Source organism: Manacus vitellinus, unplaced genomic scaffold (genome assembly GCF_001715985.3).
Source record: "Manacus vitellinus isolate BGI_N305 unplaced genomic scaffold, ASM171598v3 scaffold_40_pilon, whole genome shotgun sequence".
NCBI lineage: Eukaryota > Metazoa > Chordata > Aves > Passeriformes > Pipridae > Manacus > Manacus vitellinus.
Genome location: NW_021940541.1, coordinates 4,403,450 through 4,422,210, shown reverse-complemented (window position 1 = coordinate 4,422,210; position 18,761 = coordinate 4,403,450). Strand labels below are relative to the sequence as shown.

Here is an 18,761-nt window from a genome sequence, read left to right as displayed (position 1 = left end):
CAGAGTGGCAGCAGGACCAGGGTAGTGACCCTCTCCCTGTGCTGTGGAGCTGAGGCCACACCTCAGATCCTGGGGTCACTCTTTGGGTCTCTCATGACAAGAAAGACATTGAGGGTCTGGAGCATGTCCAGAGGAGGATAGTGGAGCTGAGGAAGGGTCTGGAGCACAGGTTTGATGAGGAGCAGCTCAGAGAGCTGAGAGGGGGATTTGCCTGGAGAAAAGGGAGCTCAAGAGGGACTTCTCACTCTCTACAACTGAACTCACTTGTGTGGAGATCCAGGTTTTGACACACTGGTCCCTCAACCCCACTGGCTTTGGGGCCAGGGCTGTTTCCATATGATTCTGTGAAAATCTCCCTTGTGGCAGGGCACTGGTCATGGCCAGCACCTGACTGTAGGAAACACAAAGGGTTCAGCAAAGAACAGGATTTGCTGTCTAAGAAATCTTCTCAAAAGTGCAGAAAGTATATCTAAAGAAGTAACAAGTATATTACTATGGCATGGGAAAAAAAAAAAAGAGTCCCATGTTGTGAGTTCACACACATCAGTGATTTCTTTCTTTCAAGGAAGAGAAAATACAAATAAGATCAGAAGCTGCATGAGAATAGGCTGTGAACAACTGCCTCTCCCTCCCTTTCTCCAAACCAGAGCATCTGTATGAGAAATGCACATACAGGAGAAAGGCAGTCAGCCCTAGTTTATTCCTTCAGAAGTACTTCAGGGAAAAATTCCTCACGAATGTTAGACATGAGAGCTACCAGGTGTCGTGGGTTATAATCTCTGTAAGGGATAATGAGTGAGGAGCTGCAAGGGAAAATGAAACAGGTGGGTGTCTCAGACGAGCCAGAGTTTCTCCTCCTTTCCACCTGTGCAGAGACACATCCTCCAATCTTGGCAAGAGAGGTAAGGAATGGAAACAACTGTCCTGCTCTTTCTAGCTGTCTCTTTTGCATCTTTCTCTGCTTGCTTTTAAAGGTATTTGCTGAAGTGGAGGCCTCTTTACAGACTCCCTAGAAGCACTGTGGTGTGGGAGCATCTTTCCCAGTCCTGTGCACACTTCCCAAGGACAGTGCCTCGCTGCCCTCCGGTGGCAGCAGCCTCCAGAACAGTCTAATTTTCCTCTCCTTTTAGTCCCTTTAGCCCCAGATCCTTGTGGAAATTATACCACTAATTTTCCATAAAAATCAGAGGTTTAAATGCCTTCGGTGAGCTCACTTTTATTTTGCAAATGCTGGAGGAGTTGCAGAGCAGGGTGACTTCGTGGAGAACTTGTCCCTTTAGCAGAAGGTGTCCCACAGAGAACATGTCCCATGTACAAATGTTGTATCTCTGCCTGTGTGAGCACACATATATCCCACACTTCACGCATGCTCTTTCCCCAGTATTCAGATGCTGCATTTCACAATACAAAATACACACTGAAATTCATATGTGGTCAGAAAGAGCTGAAAAAAAGCTCTTTGCAGAGAGGGGTAGTTTTGCCAGTGCAACAAAACTTCATGAAGAAAAGATTAACACCCAACCACGAGCATGAAGCTATTTCATGACATTTAGCTGCTTGTTTTCTATGAGCAGATTAAGATAGATTTCTCTAAGAAGATGTTCTGGGAAACAGTTTTGCTCTTCCAAGACCACAAAGGTCAGCCCTATTGTCATCACTGCTGGTTTCTACCACACAGGATTAGTCTGCTTGCTTACCTTTGGACTGAAATCTTACCCCTTCCTTTCTAATCATAGAATTATACAATGTTTGGGTTGAAAGGGCTCTTAAAGATCCTGTAATTCCAACCCCTGTCATGGGTGGGGACACCTTCCACTACACCAGGTTTCTCAGAGCTCCGTCCAAGCTGGGCTTGGACACTTCCAGCCACAGCTTCTCTGGGTAACCTGTGCCAGGCCCTCACCACCCTCACAGGGAACAATTCCTTCCTCATCTAACCCTGCCCTCTGGCAGTTTAAAGCCATTCCCCTTGTCCTGTCCCTCCAGGCCCTTGTCCAAAGTCCCTCTCCAGCTCTCTTGGAGCCCCTTTAGACACTGGAAGGGGCTCTAAGGTCTCCCTGGAGCCTTCTGTTCTCCAAGCTGATCAACTCCAACTCTCCCAGCCTGTCTCCAGAGCAGAGGAGCTCCAGCACCCTGAGTATCTCCATGGCCTCCTCAGGCAGCAGCATTGTCATATTGGGGGCCCCAGAGCTGGAGGCATCACTGCAGGTGGGGTCTCACCAGAACAGAATAGAGAAAGAGAATCCCCTCCCTCCACTGGCCATGCTTCTTTTGATGCTGGAGGCTGGTCATACTGTGACACCTGTCACCACAGGTTTGCTGTACAGACCTTCTGCCCCCTCCAGTACCCACCACCATCACTGCTTAATAGGCTGTAAAACAGCCTGAGGTGAGATCCAGCCTCATTAGGCAAGAGCTGCGTGGTAGAACCCTCAGCCCTCTGCATGTTTGCTGGGACTAATGACTGCTTTTGGACCTGTTTCATAAAAGAGACTGAGGAGTGCTGAAAAAGCAAGTATTGATGCTTTTCTTATTCAAGATACTTGCATTCAGTCATATTCCCCATTCCTTCTCTTCCTGTATCGAGGCTTCAAATAGAGCTGCACTGAAATGCCACTGATTAAGGGCTTAGTCTATGAATAGATTGCCTGCCTACAACTAGATAATGTGAATTACTTCCCCACTTTCCATTAACATCCATGCTCCTGCTGCTTGGGATTTCTTGGGCAAGTAACTTTACTGCTGAGCAAACTGTTTGGCTGAGTCAGCAGACAGACACAGCTCTTTCCACAGGAATCTGTCCTTCCTAGGGAGAATATTATTCAAAAGAAATTACTACCCACCATAATGTTCCAGCCCAGCTTAGACCTACATGGAGAGAAATATGTTGATAAAGATCTACCATAAACCCACTGAGTCACTTCAGGAAATTATGCTGAATTCCAGCAATATACACGCAGAGAAGTGGGAGTTTAAAAAAAAACATTCATGGAAAGAAAGAACTGATGTTCACTTTTGATTCAGATGAGAAAATTTAGCTTTGTTTTTTTACTCCAGATGAGACTCATCTCCTCCCTGACAGTACAGAGTGAGGCAGAGCTGGAGGCATCCTCTGGGGTATCAGAGGCCATGGTGGTGCTGACACCACCACTTCATGCCAGGGAGAAGACTGCATGGTTGGAGGGATCCTGTTGCATCCAGAGCTTTGATAGAGGACAGTCTTACCCACCTAAGTTGGATGGCCTTCCTGGGTAGGATTCCCTTTTTCCATGCAAGTCACCTAATCTGAAAAGATGCCACTAAAACAGCTGGCAAAGTATATCCAGGTGACCTACTGTGTGTATTTCCTCTCCATGATGACTTTATTTCATGCATTCTCCTAGTCCTTTATTCATTTGTATTTATAATGACGTTACAATATCTTTTGCCTCATATCTTTTGATCATATATCCCTTGACAGCAGCATAAAACCCTGTCACTAGTGAAAAATGTGTTGATAGCACCTTCTAGCCCTGTCTTGTTCCATTTTCTTTGGTTGCTGTAGCTCTTCTTACCCAACCTTACCTCAACCAGTATGTCTTACACCTATTTTATTGGTCTGGGGGCTGCAAGTGGCAAGGAGAAAAGTGCAGATCTGAACCACACTGAAGGGATCCACTCCCGGGTTAAAGAGGAGTCAGAAAAGTAAGAAAAAAACATAGAAGCTGCTTCTTACAGGGGTGATTTGTGGCAGACAAAGAGAATTTGTTTGAGACTTTCCTGACATTTTTAGGGTGCTAATCCTTTGGCACAATTCTTTCACCAATTTAATCTGGTTTAGTATGGTTGTAAACTCGAAACTGTCTTAATGGGTAGCATGAGAGTCCTTACCAAACAGCCTAACCTCCAAAAGTAAATCACAGCTTCCTGGAACAACCACATGATCAACACAGGGCCACAGAGGTGCCCGGGGAGTGTTTGGGAAGGTCTCCACAGCCAGTCTGGAACAGCTCCATGATGTGGATCCCCTCATCCGGGTGTCTGGGTGTACCCTGTGAAACGAAAATACCCAGTAAATCGCTTCCTTGGCATCGATCTGGAAGGTCAGGAGGAGAGATCAAGTTGCACAACACACACCTTTGATGCAGACCAGAGCCCATGCAGTATAAATTCGGAGGCTGTGCCGGGTTAGACCAGACCACCAAAGCCAGGATGGACCTTCAGGTGCGTCTCACCTGGCTGCTCCTGCTAAGCACTACTCTTCTCTCTGGACCAGGTACTGCCTTTACAATTTTTTCATGCTTGCAGGGGGATGTTACAGGCAGAATCATTTACTAATACAGGCTGGCTTGCTGGGAAGTGTGGCAAAGATTCTCCCAGAATATTGCTGGTGAGCTGTGCACCATAGAATTCGTGGTTTAAATTGACTTCTAATTAAAAGATTCAGTCCAAATACGTAGCTTATATTCAAAAATACATGTATTTTAAAATACAAAATATAACATATATTATATATATTATATGCATAATATATTATATACAACATGTACATTAAGTACATTAAGATAATGTACTTAAAAATATAATCTATGAAGGTGATGGACTGATGAAGGATGAAGAATATTTCTTTGTCTCTTTGCTGTGATAAGAATAGTTTGTGGAAGTTGTTCCCTAATCACTCACCTTCTAATATCCTAGTTTTAATTAAAAATGTTGTACACTGTACATTTTCAAATGTGGAGAAAGAGAGAAAAAGAAACACAGAGCAGTCTGCCAGACCCAGCTGGAAATATAGTCTGCTGCAGTGACATCTTCCTTCAAACTTCAAACAATAATCCCAAACGTCCCCTGTAATCTTGCTAGTTTAAATGAGATACTTTGAGCTTTAATTATCAGCATGAGCACCAAGAAAAAAGTCTTGCCAATTCCTTACAAAAAGAGATAATTTCATAGAGTGTGGATTAAGTGTTGGCTATATTGAATTATTCAAAAAACAAGAGCAAAGACAGCCCAGAGGGAAGGTCAGCATCAGAGAGTACAGTGATGCATTTCAAGAATGTGATCAAATCCCAACACTTCAGTAATAATATGATCTTGGTCCTTATTCCATAGGTTCCTTTTTCTCTTTGATTTGACTTTATGTAGACTGGATTAATTTTGACTGGAAAACCCCCTTAGGATCCTGTCTTGCAAACCTAAGACATTAGTATCACTAAAACAAAAGTCTGTGAAAGTGAGTGTCTGGAGATCAAATGCCAATTTGAAAAGGAAGTAAAAAAATCCCCAAGTGAAATTTCCCCTGATTTTAATGAATGAATCAGGCACAGGTTTTCAGAGCATGCCAATTATTTTTAAAAGCTGATATTTGAAAACACTGCTCTGGCCCTTGGCAGCCTAAATCCTTTTTTCTTTCATGGATACTGGTAGGGTTTCTAAGGTATTTATGTGACTAAGACTACAGATTATCAAATCCACACATCTGATTATCAAATCAGACTGCAGGTTAGTATCCCCTTTTGGAAGACCATTTCATCCTCTGGCATCTGAACCATGATGCCATGGGCTGGTTTAATCAAACATACATTTTGTTCTATAATATACTGTATTATATAGTATATTCTTCACTGCAGAGTTAGACAAATCTGGGTTTCACATGCAGACCTGAGCAGGCATTTGCAGAGATTTAAGCTATAATGTGCTGCCAGAGAAATCAGGTGTCACATTCTGCACAGACAAATGGTCCACAGCCTGCTCTGCTCCTTCAGCAATCATATATGGCAAGGAACCTTTCCTGCTGCCCCAGTGAAATTTGGCAGAGCTCAGCTCCCAGAAGCCCATGTCTTCACTGGGGGTAAAGCTATATGAGGATTTCTGGGGTCAGATCCCTTTGCTCTTTGTGCTGTCATGAAATAAGATTGTCTACAGCCATCTTCCAGTGAGCCATGAATGAGGGAACAAACTCATCTCCACCTCTCCTACCTCTTTTCCTAAGGGATTGGTAATATTTTTTCACAGTGATCAAGCTCAAAGCATCTCATTCAACCACAGGATTGCCTTGAAAACACACCACATGCCAGCATTTACTGCATGTAACAGGAGGAATTTTTTCACAGAAAGGTTTGTCAAGCATTGGAAGGGGCTGCCCAGGGAGGTGGTGGAGTCACCATCCCTGGAGGTGCCCAGGGAATGACTGGACAGGGCACTCATAGCTCTCATCCAGTTGACAAGGTGGTGATCAGTCAAAGGTTGGACTCAGTGAGCTTAGAGGCCTTTTCCAACTTACATGATTCTGTAACTGTATCAACACATAACAGGTACCATCTCACAGCAAAAGATAAAACACACATGGAATCGTGGTGCACTACTACAATGCCAATATGTTTTCTTCTCTACCACAGCAAGTGGCACAGAGGGGAACCCACCATCTGGAGATAACGAATCACTATGGGACAGAGTTTCAGACTGGTTTAAACCCAAAGGTAAGAGGGTGAGATGTGCTGCTGAGTGTGAACACACGGGGCAGGCCCGCAGAGCTCCCTGGGTGAGCTGGTTACCTCGGCAGCACAGCCGGCGATGATCCACCGAGGCAGGCCCTGCACACAGCAGAGCCACGGGGGCGCACGATTAGAAATAAGAATAAACAGGCACAAAACAAACAAACTGAGATTTACCTGCCGATTTCTGCTTCTGTTCCACGGCCAGCACGCCTGCGGCTGGCATCCGGAGGGGACCGCTGCGCCGGGAGGGTGGAAGTCTTCCATGGCCTCAAGTGGGGCACGGTCTGCGACGATTATTTCAACATGAACGCCGCCAAGGTTGTGTGCAGACAACTCAACTGTGGTGAACCTGTGTCTGTCCGGGGCCATTCCTACTTTGGCCCCAGTAGGAAACGCATCCTGCTGGATGACGTGCGGTGCAGAGGGACGGAAGCTTACCTCTGGGACTGCAAGCACGCCGCCTGGGGCAGACACAACTGTAGGCCCAACGAGGAAGTTGGCGTCATCTGTTCAGGTAAATAAATGAGTTGTGCACTCCTAAAAACCCCTTTGGACTTTCCTGTTGACCATAAATGCACGAAACGTCAGAGCAGAGCTTGGGAATCAGAGCGAGGCTGAAATGTGTGTGTGGAGGCTCACTGTGGGATCGAGGAAAAGAAGGATGTCCCGGACAACGTACCAGGATTGGTAGCAGCAAGCACTGAGTATGAAAATGGTGAAAAGCAAGTACTTCAGGACCACTTTAGTCAACATCTGATTACAGCCCATTCCCAAGAAAAGGAAGGCAAACAGTTAAGAGAAAGAAGAGGCACATCCAGGTGTGAACCAGGCATGTCTGGCTGGAAATAAAAGCAACTCTAGCTGTAGATACAACCAAAATCAAAGATTGCATCATTAGGAGCAACCTAGTTTGAGGCACTATAAATAACTGCACAATAAAGTAAATTTTTGCTTTTTTTCGTGTTCACAGATGCGGTACACACCACGGTTGCACCCTCAGGTAAGGCAAGGCTTTTGAGACATGAGCCCACCAGCTCTTCACAGAGACTAATTTTTAACTCAAAAAAAATCATGTGATTGCACCTCCTTAGAAGACAGTTTTCTGGAAAGGCACGTTGTCTGAATTACCAGTTATTGCCTCAAATTACTATTTATTCACCTACTGCAGCATTATTTCTGTTCTTTACATTTCTAATACGGACTGTATTTGCCATTTATCTACTAATAACTAGGGAAAACACAAGGCAAGTCTTAACACTTCAGGTCTAAGTTTCTGACTCCTTTTTTTTTACCTGTTCCTGAAATAATCATTTCCTAAATGAAATCCTAAAGTACAGACTCTACTCATGTTTCCTGGGGGGTTTAATTGTTGATTTAATTATGCTCTTCATAACACACAGACACAGAAGAGCAGGTGCTAAAATGCAGTTTTCTATCATATAGAATAATAGAATCATAGTTATATGGTTTATTATATTATATGTAACACAGAAATGAAAAAATGGTTCCCAGAATATTCATCCTTAAGGCTTTAACCCACAAAAGCACACTGTAGTAATGCTGAGCTGTTGCTGCATATTTTTCCACAGCCATTTCTGCACTGATGGCACCACTGCCAAATATCTCTGAAGCTCATTTAGAACTGCCATTAATTGACAGAAATCTCAGTTTACCAAAGTGAAGGTCTGGTGCATTAACCCAGTGCTGCACAAAACCTGATATTTAAATTATTTCACCAGTGTCTCAGTTCTCATGACTGTTCTTTTATCCCTATAATAAGTTATTTCCTCTCATTTCCAGCACCATCAACAAAGGCCCAAACTTCCATTTCTACATCAACACCTGCCACAGAGAGCCCTGTTGTGACATCTACCACAGAACCCCCAACTTCTGCTGACAAAGGTAAGGTTAAAAAACAAACTGCATATGTCATGTGTGGAAATTTTGAGCAATATGTGCAATTTGTTTAGAGGAGGCAGGAGGAATGCATTGGGAATACAGTAAAAATATTGACTAGCACTGTGTGTAATTAGCCTTGGAAGAGCCAATGGCCAACATCATCTTTGCATCTTTCCAAATGAGTACAGCCCCTCTAGTAGGGAAGGAATGCAAACAGAAACAACACAAGTATCGACTACCTTTATTATTAAATATTAGCTGAAGGTGAAAGTCTTTTTTTTTTCATCAAAAATAAAAGGCTGTGCAATGACTCACTGTCCTGCAAAGCCCAAATCTACTTACCTTCATCAAAACTTCCATTCACATGTTCACTCCTAATTCCTGCCAATCTCTACTCTCTGTATTTCCTCAACTGCTCTCAGCTGTGTCTTCTGCATCCACTGCTGTCATAGAGGATATTGCCACATCCCCTCCTGAAATTCCAGCCACAACTTCTGAAGGTAAGGACAGCCATTTAACAAGTGCTATTTAGAACAAATATTCTGTTAATTTGGGGGGATTCAGCTGAATTAAGATGTAAATCTGTAAATATTCATATCAGAATAAATAAAACGTCTTTGTGAAGGAGCAACCCCCTTACAACACCTTCACTTGACAAATATTGGCTGTCAAGGCATAGCAAGGGTATATGCACTTATTTATACTTCTGAGCTTGTAGGTATAAATAATACACTTATACATTTACAAAGCAAAACTGTCCAGGTCATTGTAATTTTGTGCGTCCAAGATTCATAAAAACTCCAGAAATGTTAAGGAGCACAGCCAGGCATTTGCAGTCATTGTTCCTCAGCTGGGAGATGAGTTATTTAGCAGACTGATAACCATGGAATGGTTTGAGTTGGAAGGGGTTTTAAAGATCATTTAGTTTCGATCCCCAGCCATGGGTGGGAATGTCACCCACTAGATCAGTTTTTTATCAAGCCTGAGACCTAAAGCAACTCACAAGCTCTTCAAATCACTCGTTTGCTTTTAATTGCTGCTTACAACCATTTAATTTCTCATCCTTCCAGCCTCCCCTGCTAGTACATCTGCCTTCCTTCCTTCCCCCACCATCACAGAGGAAAGCCAGACATCAGTAATCCCCACTACCCAGCAGACAGGTAAAGGGCATTTCTGCAACCTGCAGCATGTTAGGAAAGTGTGGTTATAGGTTTTGTTTAGGAGGAGACACAAGTGGAGATGCCAAGAGTTGCAAAATCAGCATCTCTCAGTTCAGGTGATGTTTGTCCAAGAACTTTCTGGATTTCTGGCAGCATGAGCAGGCTTCCACCACCCTGGTGGGAGCTGTGAGTGCTGCATGTAGAGCCTGCCCCGAGGGAAGATGGATGTTGCACAGTTTGAACCATGGAATCTGAAGGAAATCTTTCTTTTTTATTTTTATTTCTTTATAAAACATGACTCAGGGGGAAAAAAGCCACTCAGTCTACGTTGCTCACTATTTGTAACATTACCTGTCTGGGTTCTAAACAATCCATAAGACTCCAGACTTGGGCTTTCTTATCAAATCCCCTCAAGCTGACAAAACATACCCTGTTTGCAGTGTTGGGACATTATATATCAGTCAGTGTTACTGCCAAGTTAAAACATTCACTTTTATTTATACTGTGCCATAAAATCTAATAGCAATAGTGCTTGAGTTTGTTCAAAATAGATTACATTGGTGGGATTAAAATAACTGTATAAAGATTAAAATCAGTCAACTGCTAATTAATTTTCTCAGAGAAGAAAAATTCAGCTTATAGTCAATATTAACAAAATACCACCTCACCTGAGTAAATATTTACTAGAAGTTTTGACTCAAATTACCAGATTTTAGAGGCTACAATCCAAGTCACTTTTCCTTCAAGGACATAATCAAAATCACATCAGCAATCATCAGCTCCAGTTTCTGTCACTGGTTGATGTTTTTCTCCAATAACGTATTTCCTCAATACTTTCACAGTCACTTCAGCATCCCCGAGTTCCTCCTTTGCACCCATTGCAGCAAATGAAGAGGCTGAGGCAGCATCTACACCAGGAGCCCAAAGCACAGCTGTTGAAGCCAAAGCCAGAGTGGCAAGAGCTGCCACTTGGAGCCCAGGTAAGCTAAGGAAAAGCCATACTCTGTGGGAAAAGTATGCAATGAAGTTTAATAAAGGGGGCTAAAAACATACTGCTTTATTCTCCAGTAGCTAAGAGGTTTCAAAATCCAGCTTTTACACATTTATTCATTGTGGTGTTGTGTGTCAATAGAGACTTCACACTTTTCTTTAGCAAAAGGGCAAACCCAGATACTTTAATCCAAATTTAATTCTGGTTCATATCTGTGATGATGGTCATTATTGCTCATTGTTCCTACTGTTTTTTTCTTCAAAACCTCAAGAGGTTATTTTGTCACAGGAATAAAGGCTTTGGTGGAAGCTGTCCGAGCTCAAGCCCGAGCTGCGGCAGCGACAACAACTCCAGCACCACCCACTACAGTGACTGAAGGTAAGGAACAGCCAGGTAGAACCTCTGTGCTTCAGGAGCAAAAATATCTCTGTCCTCACCACTGTGCAAGGCACATTTGGGGCTCAGAAAGTCCCTGACCTGCCAACGGGTGCCAAAGAGACAATCCTGGACATACCTTGTCGTGCTTGTCCCATTCTCATGCTCCTCCTCAGCACCTCTTAGTGGTGCCCACCGGGGGGAAAATCAGCTTGGGTTGGGAAAATCCAGAGATTGGGTCCAGCCCTTCCTCTGTGCTGATAGTGCTGCAAGGTCCCACCTTTCCCCATTCTCTTTGTGGGGGCAGCTCTTATTCTGGCACCTATTTCATAATACACTTTGCCAGTTTTTAATGAAAGAGCTGCTTTAACAAATTTGTGAAATAACTTCTTAGGCATTAAAAAAAATCTTAAAACCAGAATTTCAGCAGACAGGGCCATTTTGCATCAGCCATAAGCTGAGCTGGCACCTTCCTGTCACCCCACATGCCATCCTACCTCCTGTTCTAATGAAGCAGAAATTGATAGCATTAGTACCTTTAAACCCCTATGCAAACCTCCCCCAGAGAGATGACCCCGTATTTTGCCTCTGAACTTGACAGATACTTTTAAAACACACACCAAAAAAAATTGGACATTATATTCAATGTTCTTTTATTGATGGGCATTTTCTGCAGTGCCTACAGTTGCTCTTTTGGCTCTCTGGGAAGCAGAGAAACTGGTGGCCAAGCTCTTCAGAGCCCTCTTCAGAATAGTGACAGACCCTTTCCACATAAACTAAATTCAGCTCTTTAAAGTTTCCATTTTTTTCAAGCCTCTTTTATTCTTGAATCATTCATCCAAGCAGTCCCCATTATCTCTGTCTTTCTTAAACACACAATCCCTGGCAGAGCAGCTGAGGCCTGTTTAGTACCAGTGGCAATAAGCAGGTCCATGTGAGAGCAAGACTGAGCCTGCACTGGCTGACTGTAGTGTAACACCACTGACTTCCAGCTTTTCCATGGCCCTTCTGTGCCTCCTGAAAGGATGACTTTGCCACTGTGCATCAGTTTTCTCTTTCCAACGAGCTGCCTGTTCCACCTGTCTTTATTGACCTTCATCTTGCTGATTTTTGACATCTATTGGGTTTATGAAGATCATTTGGAATTCTCATCTTGTCCTCCAGAGAGTGCACAGATCTCACCTTTCCTTCTGCCATTCTCTCTGTGCCTTTCCAGTTTCAGTGGCATGGGCTGAGGAGATTATTACAGTCTGGGAGCTGTGGCCTCCTGGTTAGCACCCAAACCATCTGCTAGTCCAAGATGCTGCATAACATGATAAACAATTACCAAGGCAACTGATAGTTTCTCTCTTTAAAACCTTTTTTTTTTAACACTGCTTGTCTCCTACAGCCTTACCTCTGCTGTCAGAAGCTCAGAGTTGTGACTCAGTGCCAGAGAGTGTAAGACAGATTTACTTACTGCTCCACCAACCTTATTTAAAGCATCTTCATGTCCAAGATTTAGGATCCACTCATCCTAATTTCTGCAAATGTTGTCTCACAAATTAACAGGCAAATCTTCAGCTCAGCAAAGAAATATCAGTTGCTCTTTTTCTACCTTTTTTTCTGCCAGTCATTTCCCTTTCAAAAGGATAGAAACAAAAACTTCCCTGCTTAAAGAATATTTTACAAAACTTTGATCAGATTTTGCTGCTTGCCTTGAATCTACTCAGCTGAACGAAAAAATTTGCAATTCTTTGCATACACCAGTGAAACCGAGAAATTAATGTGGTTCCTCAAGATTTATTTGCTTGCCTTTCAAAAGTTAAAAGTGAATTTCTAAAAGGAGTGATCTCTGGACTGTTATTAAGGCTTAAGGAACCAAATGCATGGTGTAAATGTGGTTTCATAAGAATTACCATGGAACTCTGTGCTTGTAACCATTTTTTTGCCTCCATCTACTTAACCCAGTATTTGAGCAAACAATTTAATCTTATTTATGCATACGGTGTGTAACAGGGATGCTGTTTAGTGGTTAAAGGAATAAAAAGGTTCCTCTATAGCTCTAATTAATAACCTCGTTATTTTCACTTGTACATATTGCAGGTAAATTGTGGTAAAATCTCAGGAAAATTAATTGTTCACTGATTCCTTTGATTAAGTTCTACACTTAACTAAGCACAAAGAATTGATTTTGAAAAGATACAAATATATCAATTATTTTCCTTTATTAATTTGACAAAAGTAAAAAGTTGCAGTTCAGCTGTCTACAGACACCCCACAATAATACACTAAGATTCTTGAGACTGCAACCTAATCAGTCCTTTATTTTCTGAAAAAAGTGCCCATGAAAATTTCAGATTGATGATCATATTTCAGATTAATTAAATACTTCATTTACTTACGAACTTTTATAGGAAAGGTGCTTCCTTCCCATAAAGTCATTCTAAATATCAGCTGAATTCATTTCAAATTCATTTCTGCCTGTAATTCAAGTCAAGATCTGAATCTGAATAGAGAATTTTTAATCTACCTTTTTCCCCCTATTCCCACCTGGTTTTACATAGCTAATTTAGTCTTAAAGTAGTCTTAAACTTTCTGTTTAACACCTTTCACCATCTTTGGCAAATACCCAGTGCCTGGATCAACAGGTTAATTAGCATTTGTTTCAATTATCTGTTTTTCTCCCTGAACTTGTGTTTGGCATTCTTGTGGAAGTTTAGACCTAGATCTCAGGAAGTGAGCCAAGCACGCTGCTGCTGGCAGTTCTTCACAGCCAACCCTTGCAGAATTAAATGCTTAGCATGGTACTCAGATGGAAGGAGCTTTGATCATGGTCAGCAAAAAGGAGTTAAGGACAAAGAGTCCCAGGAAACATGGCCCTCATCCAGAATGGATGTGCATTAGCTGGTTACAAATGTCTGCCAGGTGACAGCAAAACATCCCAAAATGAAAACCTCGTAATTACTGACCCACCAAGGAGTAAGACAGGTGTGTATACTTGGTGCAGTTTATGATGGCCACAAACTAGGAGGAACTCAATTATGTTGTTGGCAGTGTCTCTGATTTCTTTCTCTGAAAGAAAAATACACTCCAGGCCCATAAAACTAATTTGGAACTTCAGGTTTCTGAAAGCCTTTCCCTCTGCAAGGGAGATAAATGTGTGGAGTATTCTGTAAGTACCCAGCTCTCAGAAATGAGCGTGGTCTGAAGAAATAGCTCTGCCACTGTTCTGGGGAAATGGTGCTGTGCCAGCCATCTGTTATGCCAGAGGGTCAGCAAGGATGGGGAAAGAGGCTGAACTAGGCATTATTTAAAGGATGGGAAAAAAAAAGCCTCAAACTATATCCCTTGGATTGCACAGTATCCCAGGAAAAGGTTGGGTATTTGTCCTTTAGGCAGCACTGTGGTGTGGATGATGGTAAAGAAAAGGTGGGAAAGCTTCCCTTTGATCCACATAGTGGGGAAGGGTGACTGGCTGCACCAGAGAGGAGCATTTTCCCCAGAGATCAGCACAGGGGGAGAGGACCCTGTCAGTGCCTGCTGGGTTTGAGAATTTATAATAACTGTCCTAGAGCAGCACTGAAATTCCAGGGAGGAACCAGGGTGTGGGCTGCCTGCTGCTGCCTCCTCTGGGGTGACCCTTGGCCTGAGAGCAGCTGTGCCACCACCTTGGGAACACACTGCTGAGACACAACACGGGCTCTTTCTCCACAGCACCTCCCCCTGCTCTGTCCCTGCGGCTGACAGGCGGTGACCAGTGCTCCGGCCGCGTGGAACTCTACTACAGCGGGAGCTGGGGAACGGTCTGTGATGATTCCTGGGATCTGCAGGATGCCCAGGTGGTGTGCAGGAGCCTGGGATGTGGAGAAGCCCTGATGGCTCTGTCTGAAGCCCAGTTTGGCCCGGGCTCCGGGAGCATCCTCCTTGATGATGTGCAGTGCAGAGGGGATGAAGAGAACCTCTTGGATTGCTCCCACGCAGGGATCGGTGTCCATAAATGCCAGCACAAAGAGGATGCCAGTGTCATCTGTGCAGGTACACTGGCACTTCTACGCTAGATATTAGGACAAGGTTCTTCCCCCAGAGGGTGGCTGGGCACTGAACGGGCTCCCCAGGGAACTGGGCACAGCACCAAGGCTGGCAGAGATCAAGAAGAGTTTGGACAATGGTCTCAGGCACGTGGTGGGATTGTTGTGGTGGCCTAGGCAGCACCAGGAGTTGTATTTCAATGATCCTTCTGAGTCCTTTCCCGCTCAGAATATTCTATGTTCTCTCATAAGCTTTTGCCTACTAAGCAATTTAAGCGTGCCTGCTGCTAAGATTTTTATGCACAACTTGTTTCCATCAGTGGACTCATTTCGGGCATGAAGCCAAGCCCAGTGAGAATTGCTGGGTTTTACCACATTTTTTCTTTTTGTTGACTCATGCAGCTTTGTGTTTTATTTTTTTATTTTAATTCTCAAATCCTTTGGCTACCTAGAATATAGTTGTCAATCTTATCTGATGCCATTTCCTACTCTGTTACCTGTCTGCTTTATGCATTGCTATCTGATTTATAATTTTACATCATCACTGGTATATCTAATCCTCCTACCCCTGATTTCCCATAAATTATAAACTATGACTAGTCAATCAAATTCCCTTTTTTTGTAGTTAGTTGGAATTATTTTTAGTAACTTCCTTTAGGATTTTTTCCAAATCCATTCCCAGTTTTCCAGCAGTTCTGTATTCTGGCTGGAAACACATGAGCAGTTGGAGAACTCGTGTCACCAGAGCCTCTGTGTGGTCAGAATCATGGCAAGTTGTGGTCCATGGACAAAGTTCATCCACGTGGCAGGCACCCTGTGAACCTGGGATGAGTGAGGTGTGACACAACTGGCTGCAACAGGTTGTGGATGAGAACTGGCCCCAAAAATGCTGCTTTATAACTTATCCTGGGGGAAAATGAAAGCAAATTTCTAGTAGGGTTAGGTTTACTAGTAAAGGCCTCAAGTGAAGTCAACAGACAACTCAAGCAGACGTGCCTCCCTGGTGAGTATATACCACACCTAAAAAAATTAAAGATTTCCCCTGCAAGGTGACTGCAACCATTACCACCTGACATTTGAAACAGGGTTTGCCACCTTATCCTTTTTGATGATGATGCTCCCAGAGAGGAATGGGTTGTTCTATGTCCCTGCTGCTTCCTTGTTTTTCACGTAGTAACTGAAAGTCTCTATCAAGCATCCTCTGTAGCAAAACTAGAAATTCACTTTCCTGTTTTTTTCCCTAGAGCCACCTGCTTCCACCCCGGCCCCGACACAGCCCACTCCAGCTGGTGAGTTCTCCCTGCACGGGTCTTGCAAAGCTCCCACAGTTGATATATTTTGTGAAGCACTGGTCAATGTGGTGTCCTCCCCGGAGCAGTGCTCTCACAGGGGGCTGGGCACACGCAAAAACATAATAACTGGTGTTATCACACGTGCACACAATATTTAATTTCACCTTTTCTTTCCAACAGCAACACTCTCTCCTAGTGCAGCACCAGCAGACACTACTCTTGGTAAGTCCTGCAGTGTTATTCTGTCTTATATGCCACATGTCTCATGGCAAAAATATACATTTAAAGTGCACAAAATATTTAATTTAATCTTTTCTTTCTCGCAGAAATAGTATCTACTACTGCTGTACCAGCAGAAGTTACCACTCGTAAGTAAAATAGCATTACTGTGGCTTACATGCTATGAGTCTCAGGGAAAAAATATACATTTAATATGCACATTAAATTTAATTTCACCTTTTCTTCCTCACAGCAACAGTACCTCCCACGGCTGCACCCACAGATGCTATTGCTTGTAAGTAATACAGTGTTACTCTGACTTACATGCTACAGGTCTCAGAGCAAAAGTAGTTCTTAAAATGCAGACAATATTTAATTTCACCTTTTCTTTCTGTATTAAGTAATAAAACATTACTCTGGCTTATATACTGTGGGACTTGGTGGAAAAAAAATCCATTTAAAATGCATGTAAAATTTAATTTCATTTTTTCTTTCTGACAGCAACAGCCTCTCCTACTGCTGCACCAGCAGACACTACCACTCGTGAGTAACTTATCATTACTATGCTTTACATGCTGTGGGTGTCAGGAGAAAAATACACATTTAACACACAAACAATATTTAATTTCATCCTTTCTTTCTCAGAGCAACAGTCTCTCCTACTGCTGCTCCAGCAGACATTAACACTTGTGAGTAACACAGTGTTACTCTGGCTTACATGTTTAGTTGTCTACCCATGCTCTGATCCTGTATGGACTGTCTCCCTGTGTACAATCTCATGGGTTTAGCCATTGGAATCAGTGATGATCCCAATTGTCTCTCCCTTGGCTTCCCTGCACAGCAAAGGAGGGAAAGGGAAAGCAGAAATACTGGCACTGATGGAAGCACCAGAGAAGGGGAAACCAATGGGGCAGACACACTGCACCACTATAAACTCAGATCTGCATTTGATCATCCCATTCCAAGAAAGCCAGCCTTCCAGCACTTCCCAGAGCTGCATCCCCATCGCTGCACAAACTGGGATGTGCTTCCCATGGGAACGGGCAGGTTCAGTGCCCACCGAGGTGGCAGCACAGACCACAGCACTCCTGTGGGCACGGGGTGTTAGAAATTCGTCTCATTAAACCCAAACTGTTGGTTAGCAAACATCCTGTCATGGTTTGAGAGCCCCAAAATCCAATTCTCAAGTCCAAACCCCCCACTCTCATCTCAACCCAATGTGAGATGAGTTTTCCAGACACCATACAAGACTCAAAATGGGGGGAAAGGGTTATATATTACAATGACTGTATAAAATAAATATTACAGTACATTACACACACAATCTTAACTATCTCTACCATGACAAAGCAGTATTTACAATGGATCAAATCTCTTCTCTCTCCAAATAAAAGTCCAGGAGGGAAGAAGGGTTTCCAGGGCCTTTCACATGGTGGGTCAGAGCCTGCAGAGGCCATGGCAGAGGCAGCCTGCACAGGGGTGTGTTCTCCTCCCACTGAGGCTGCTCTTGCTCCGGGCAGTTTGCTAATGCCTGCCCTGGGCAGCAGCACCATCTTCCAGCCACTCCAGTGAGACCTCCAGCAATCCTGTGGTTCAGGTATCTCTCACTTTTCCAGTGCTGGAAAAAGAGTTTCTAACCTGCTGTTTCGTTTTCTCTCATGTCTCCAATCAACCCCTGCAGAAAACACAACACCTGAAGCTGCAGGTATGTGTGGCTCTGATTTATTGGTCAGAATTGCAGGATCAAGCATGATCCTGGGAGTAAACTGCTGCCCTTCCCATTGACAGTCCTTGCTTTGCAAGGAACAGTTACCCAAGTGTGATTTTTGTTTTCTCTTTGACAGTCACGACCGAGTCCACAACAGCTGAAAAACCAGGTATTTATTTCTTCAACTGTGGTGAGCAGTTTGCTATTTTTCACATGAGTCATCGGTGTATTTAGAACATGGACAATGTTTAACTTCATATTTTCTCTTCTCACAGTGACAATCTCAGCTGCTCAACCTTCTCAACCCTTCCCAAGCAACGGACCCCCTCAACCTCCCCAACCCATCCCAAGCAGTGAACCCCCTCAACCTCCCCGACCCTTCCCAAGCAATGGACCCCCACAACCTCCCCAACCCTTCCCAGGCCACAGACCCTCTCATCCTCACAAACCCTTCCCAGGCCACGGACCCCATCGACCTCCCCGACCCTTCCCAGGCCAAAAACCCTCTCATCCTCCCCGACCCTTCCCAGGCCACAGACCCCATCGACCTCCCCGATCCATCCCAGGCAACGAAACCTCTCAACCTCCCCAACCCTTCCCAGGCAACGGAACCTCTCAACCTCCTCAACCC

General features: G+C 43.7%; 1 protein-coding gene across 1 annotated transcript in view; it reads left to right on the top strand.

Annotated features, from left to right (window-relative positions):
* Positions 1 to 18,364, top strand: part of LOC103761891 (deleted in malignant brain tumors 1 protein) — a 51,154-nt gene extending 32,790 nt beyond the window's left edge. The window contains exons 18-31 of the mRNA XM_029961990.1: positions 3,545 to 3,684; positions 4,128 to 4,255; positions 6,378 to 6,458; positions 6,682 to 6,990; positions 7,447 to 7,476; positions 8,277 to 8,378; positions 8,798 to 8,875; positions 10,378 to 10,515; positions 10,815 to 10,904; positions 14,598 to 14,918; positions 16,384 to 16,425; positions 16,530 to 16,571; positions 16,676 to 16,717; positions 18,267 to 18,364. Of these exons, the coding sequence (XP_029817850.1) occupies positions 3,545 to 3,684; positions 4,128 to 4,255; positions 6,378 to 6,458; positions 6,682 to 6,990; positions 7,447 to 7,476; positions 8,277 to 8,378; positions 8,798 to 8,875; positions 10,378 to 10,515; positions 10,815 to 10,904; positions 14,598 to 14,918; positions 16,384 to 16,425; positions 16,530 to 16,571; positions 16,676 to 16,717; positions 18,267 to 18,364 (1,641 nt within the window). The remainder of the gene's footprint in view (positions 1 to 3,544; positions 3,685 to 4,127; positions 4,256 to 6,377; positions 6,459 to 6,681; positions 6,991 to 7,446; positions 7,477 to 8,276; positions 8,379 to 8,797; positions 8,876 to 10,377; positions 10,516 to 10,814; positions 10,905 to 14,597; positions 14,919 to 16,383; positions 16,426 to 16,529; positions 16,572 to 16,675; positions 16,718 to 18,266) is intronic.
* The last annotated feature ends 397 nt before the right edge of the window (positions 18,365 to 18,761 follow it).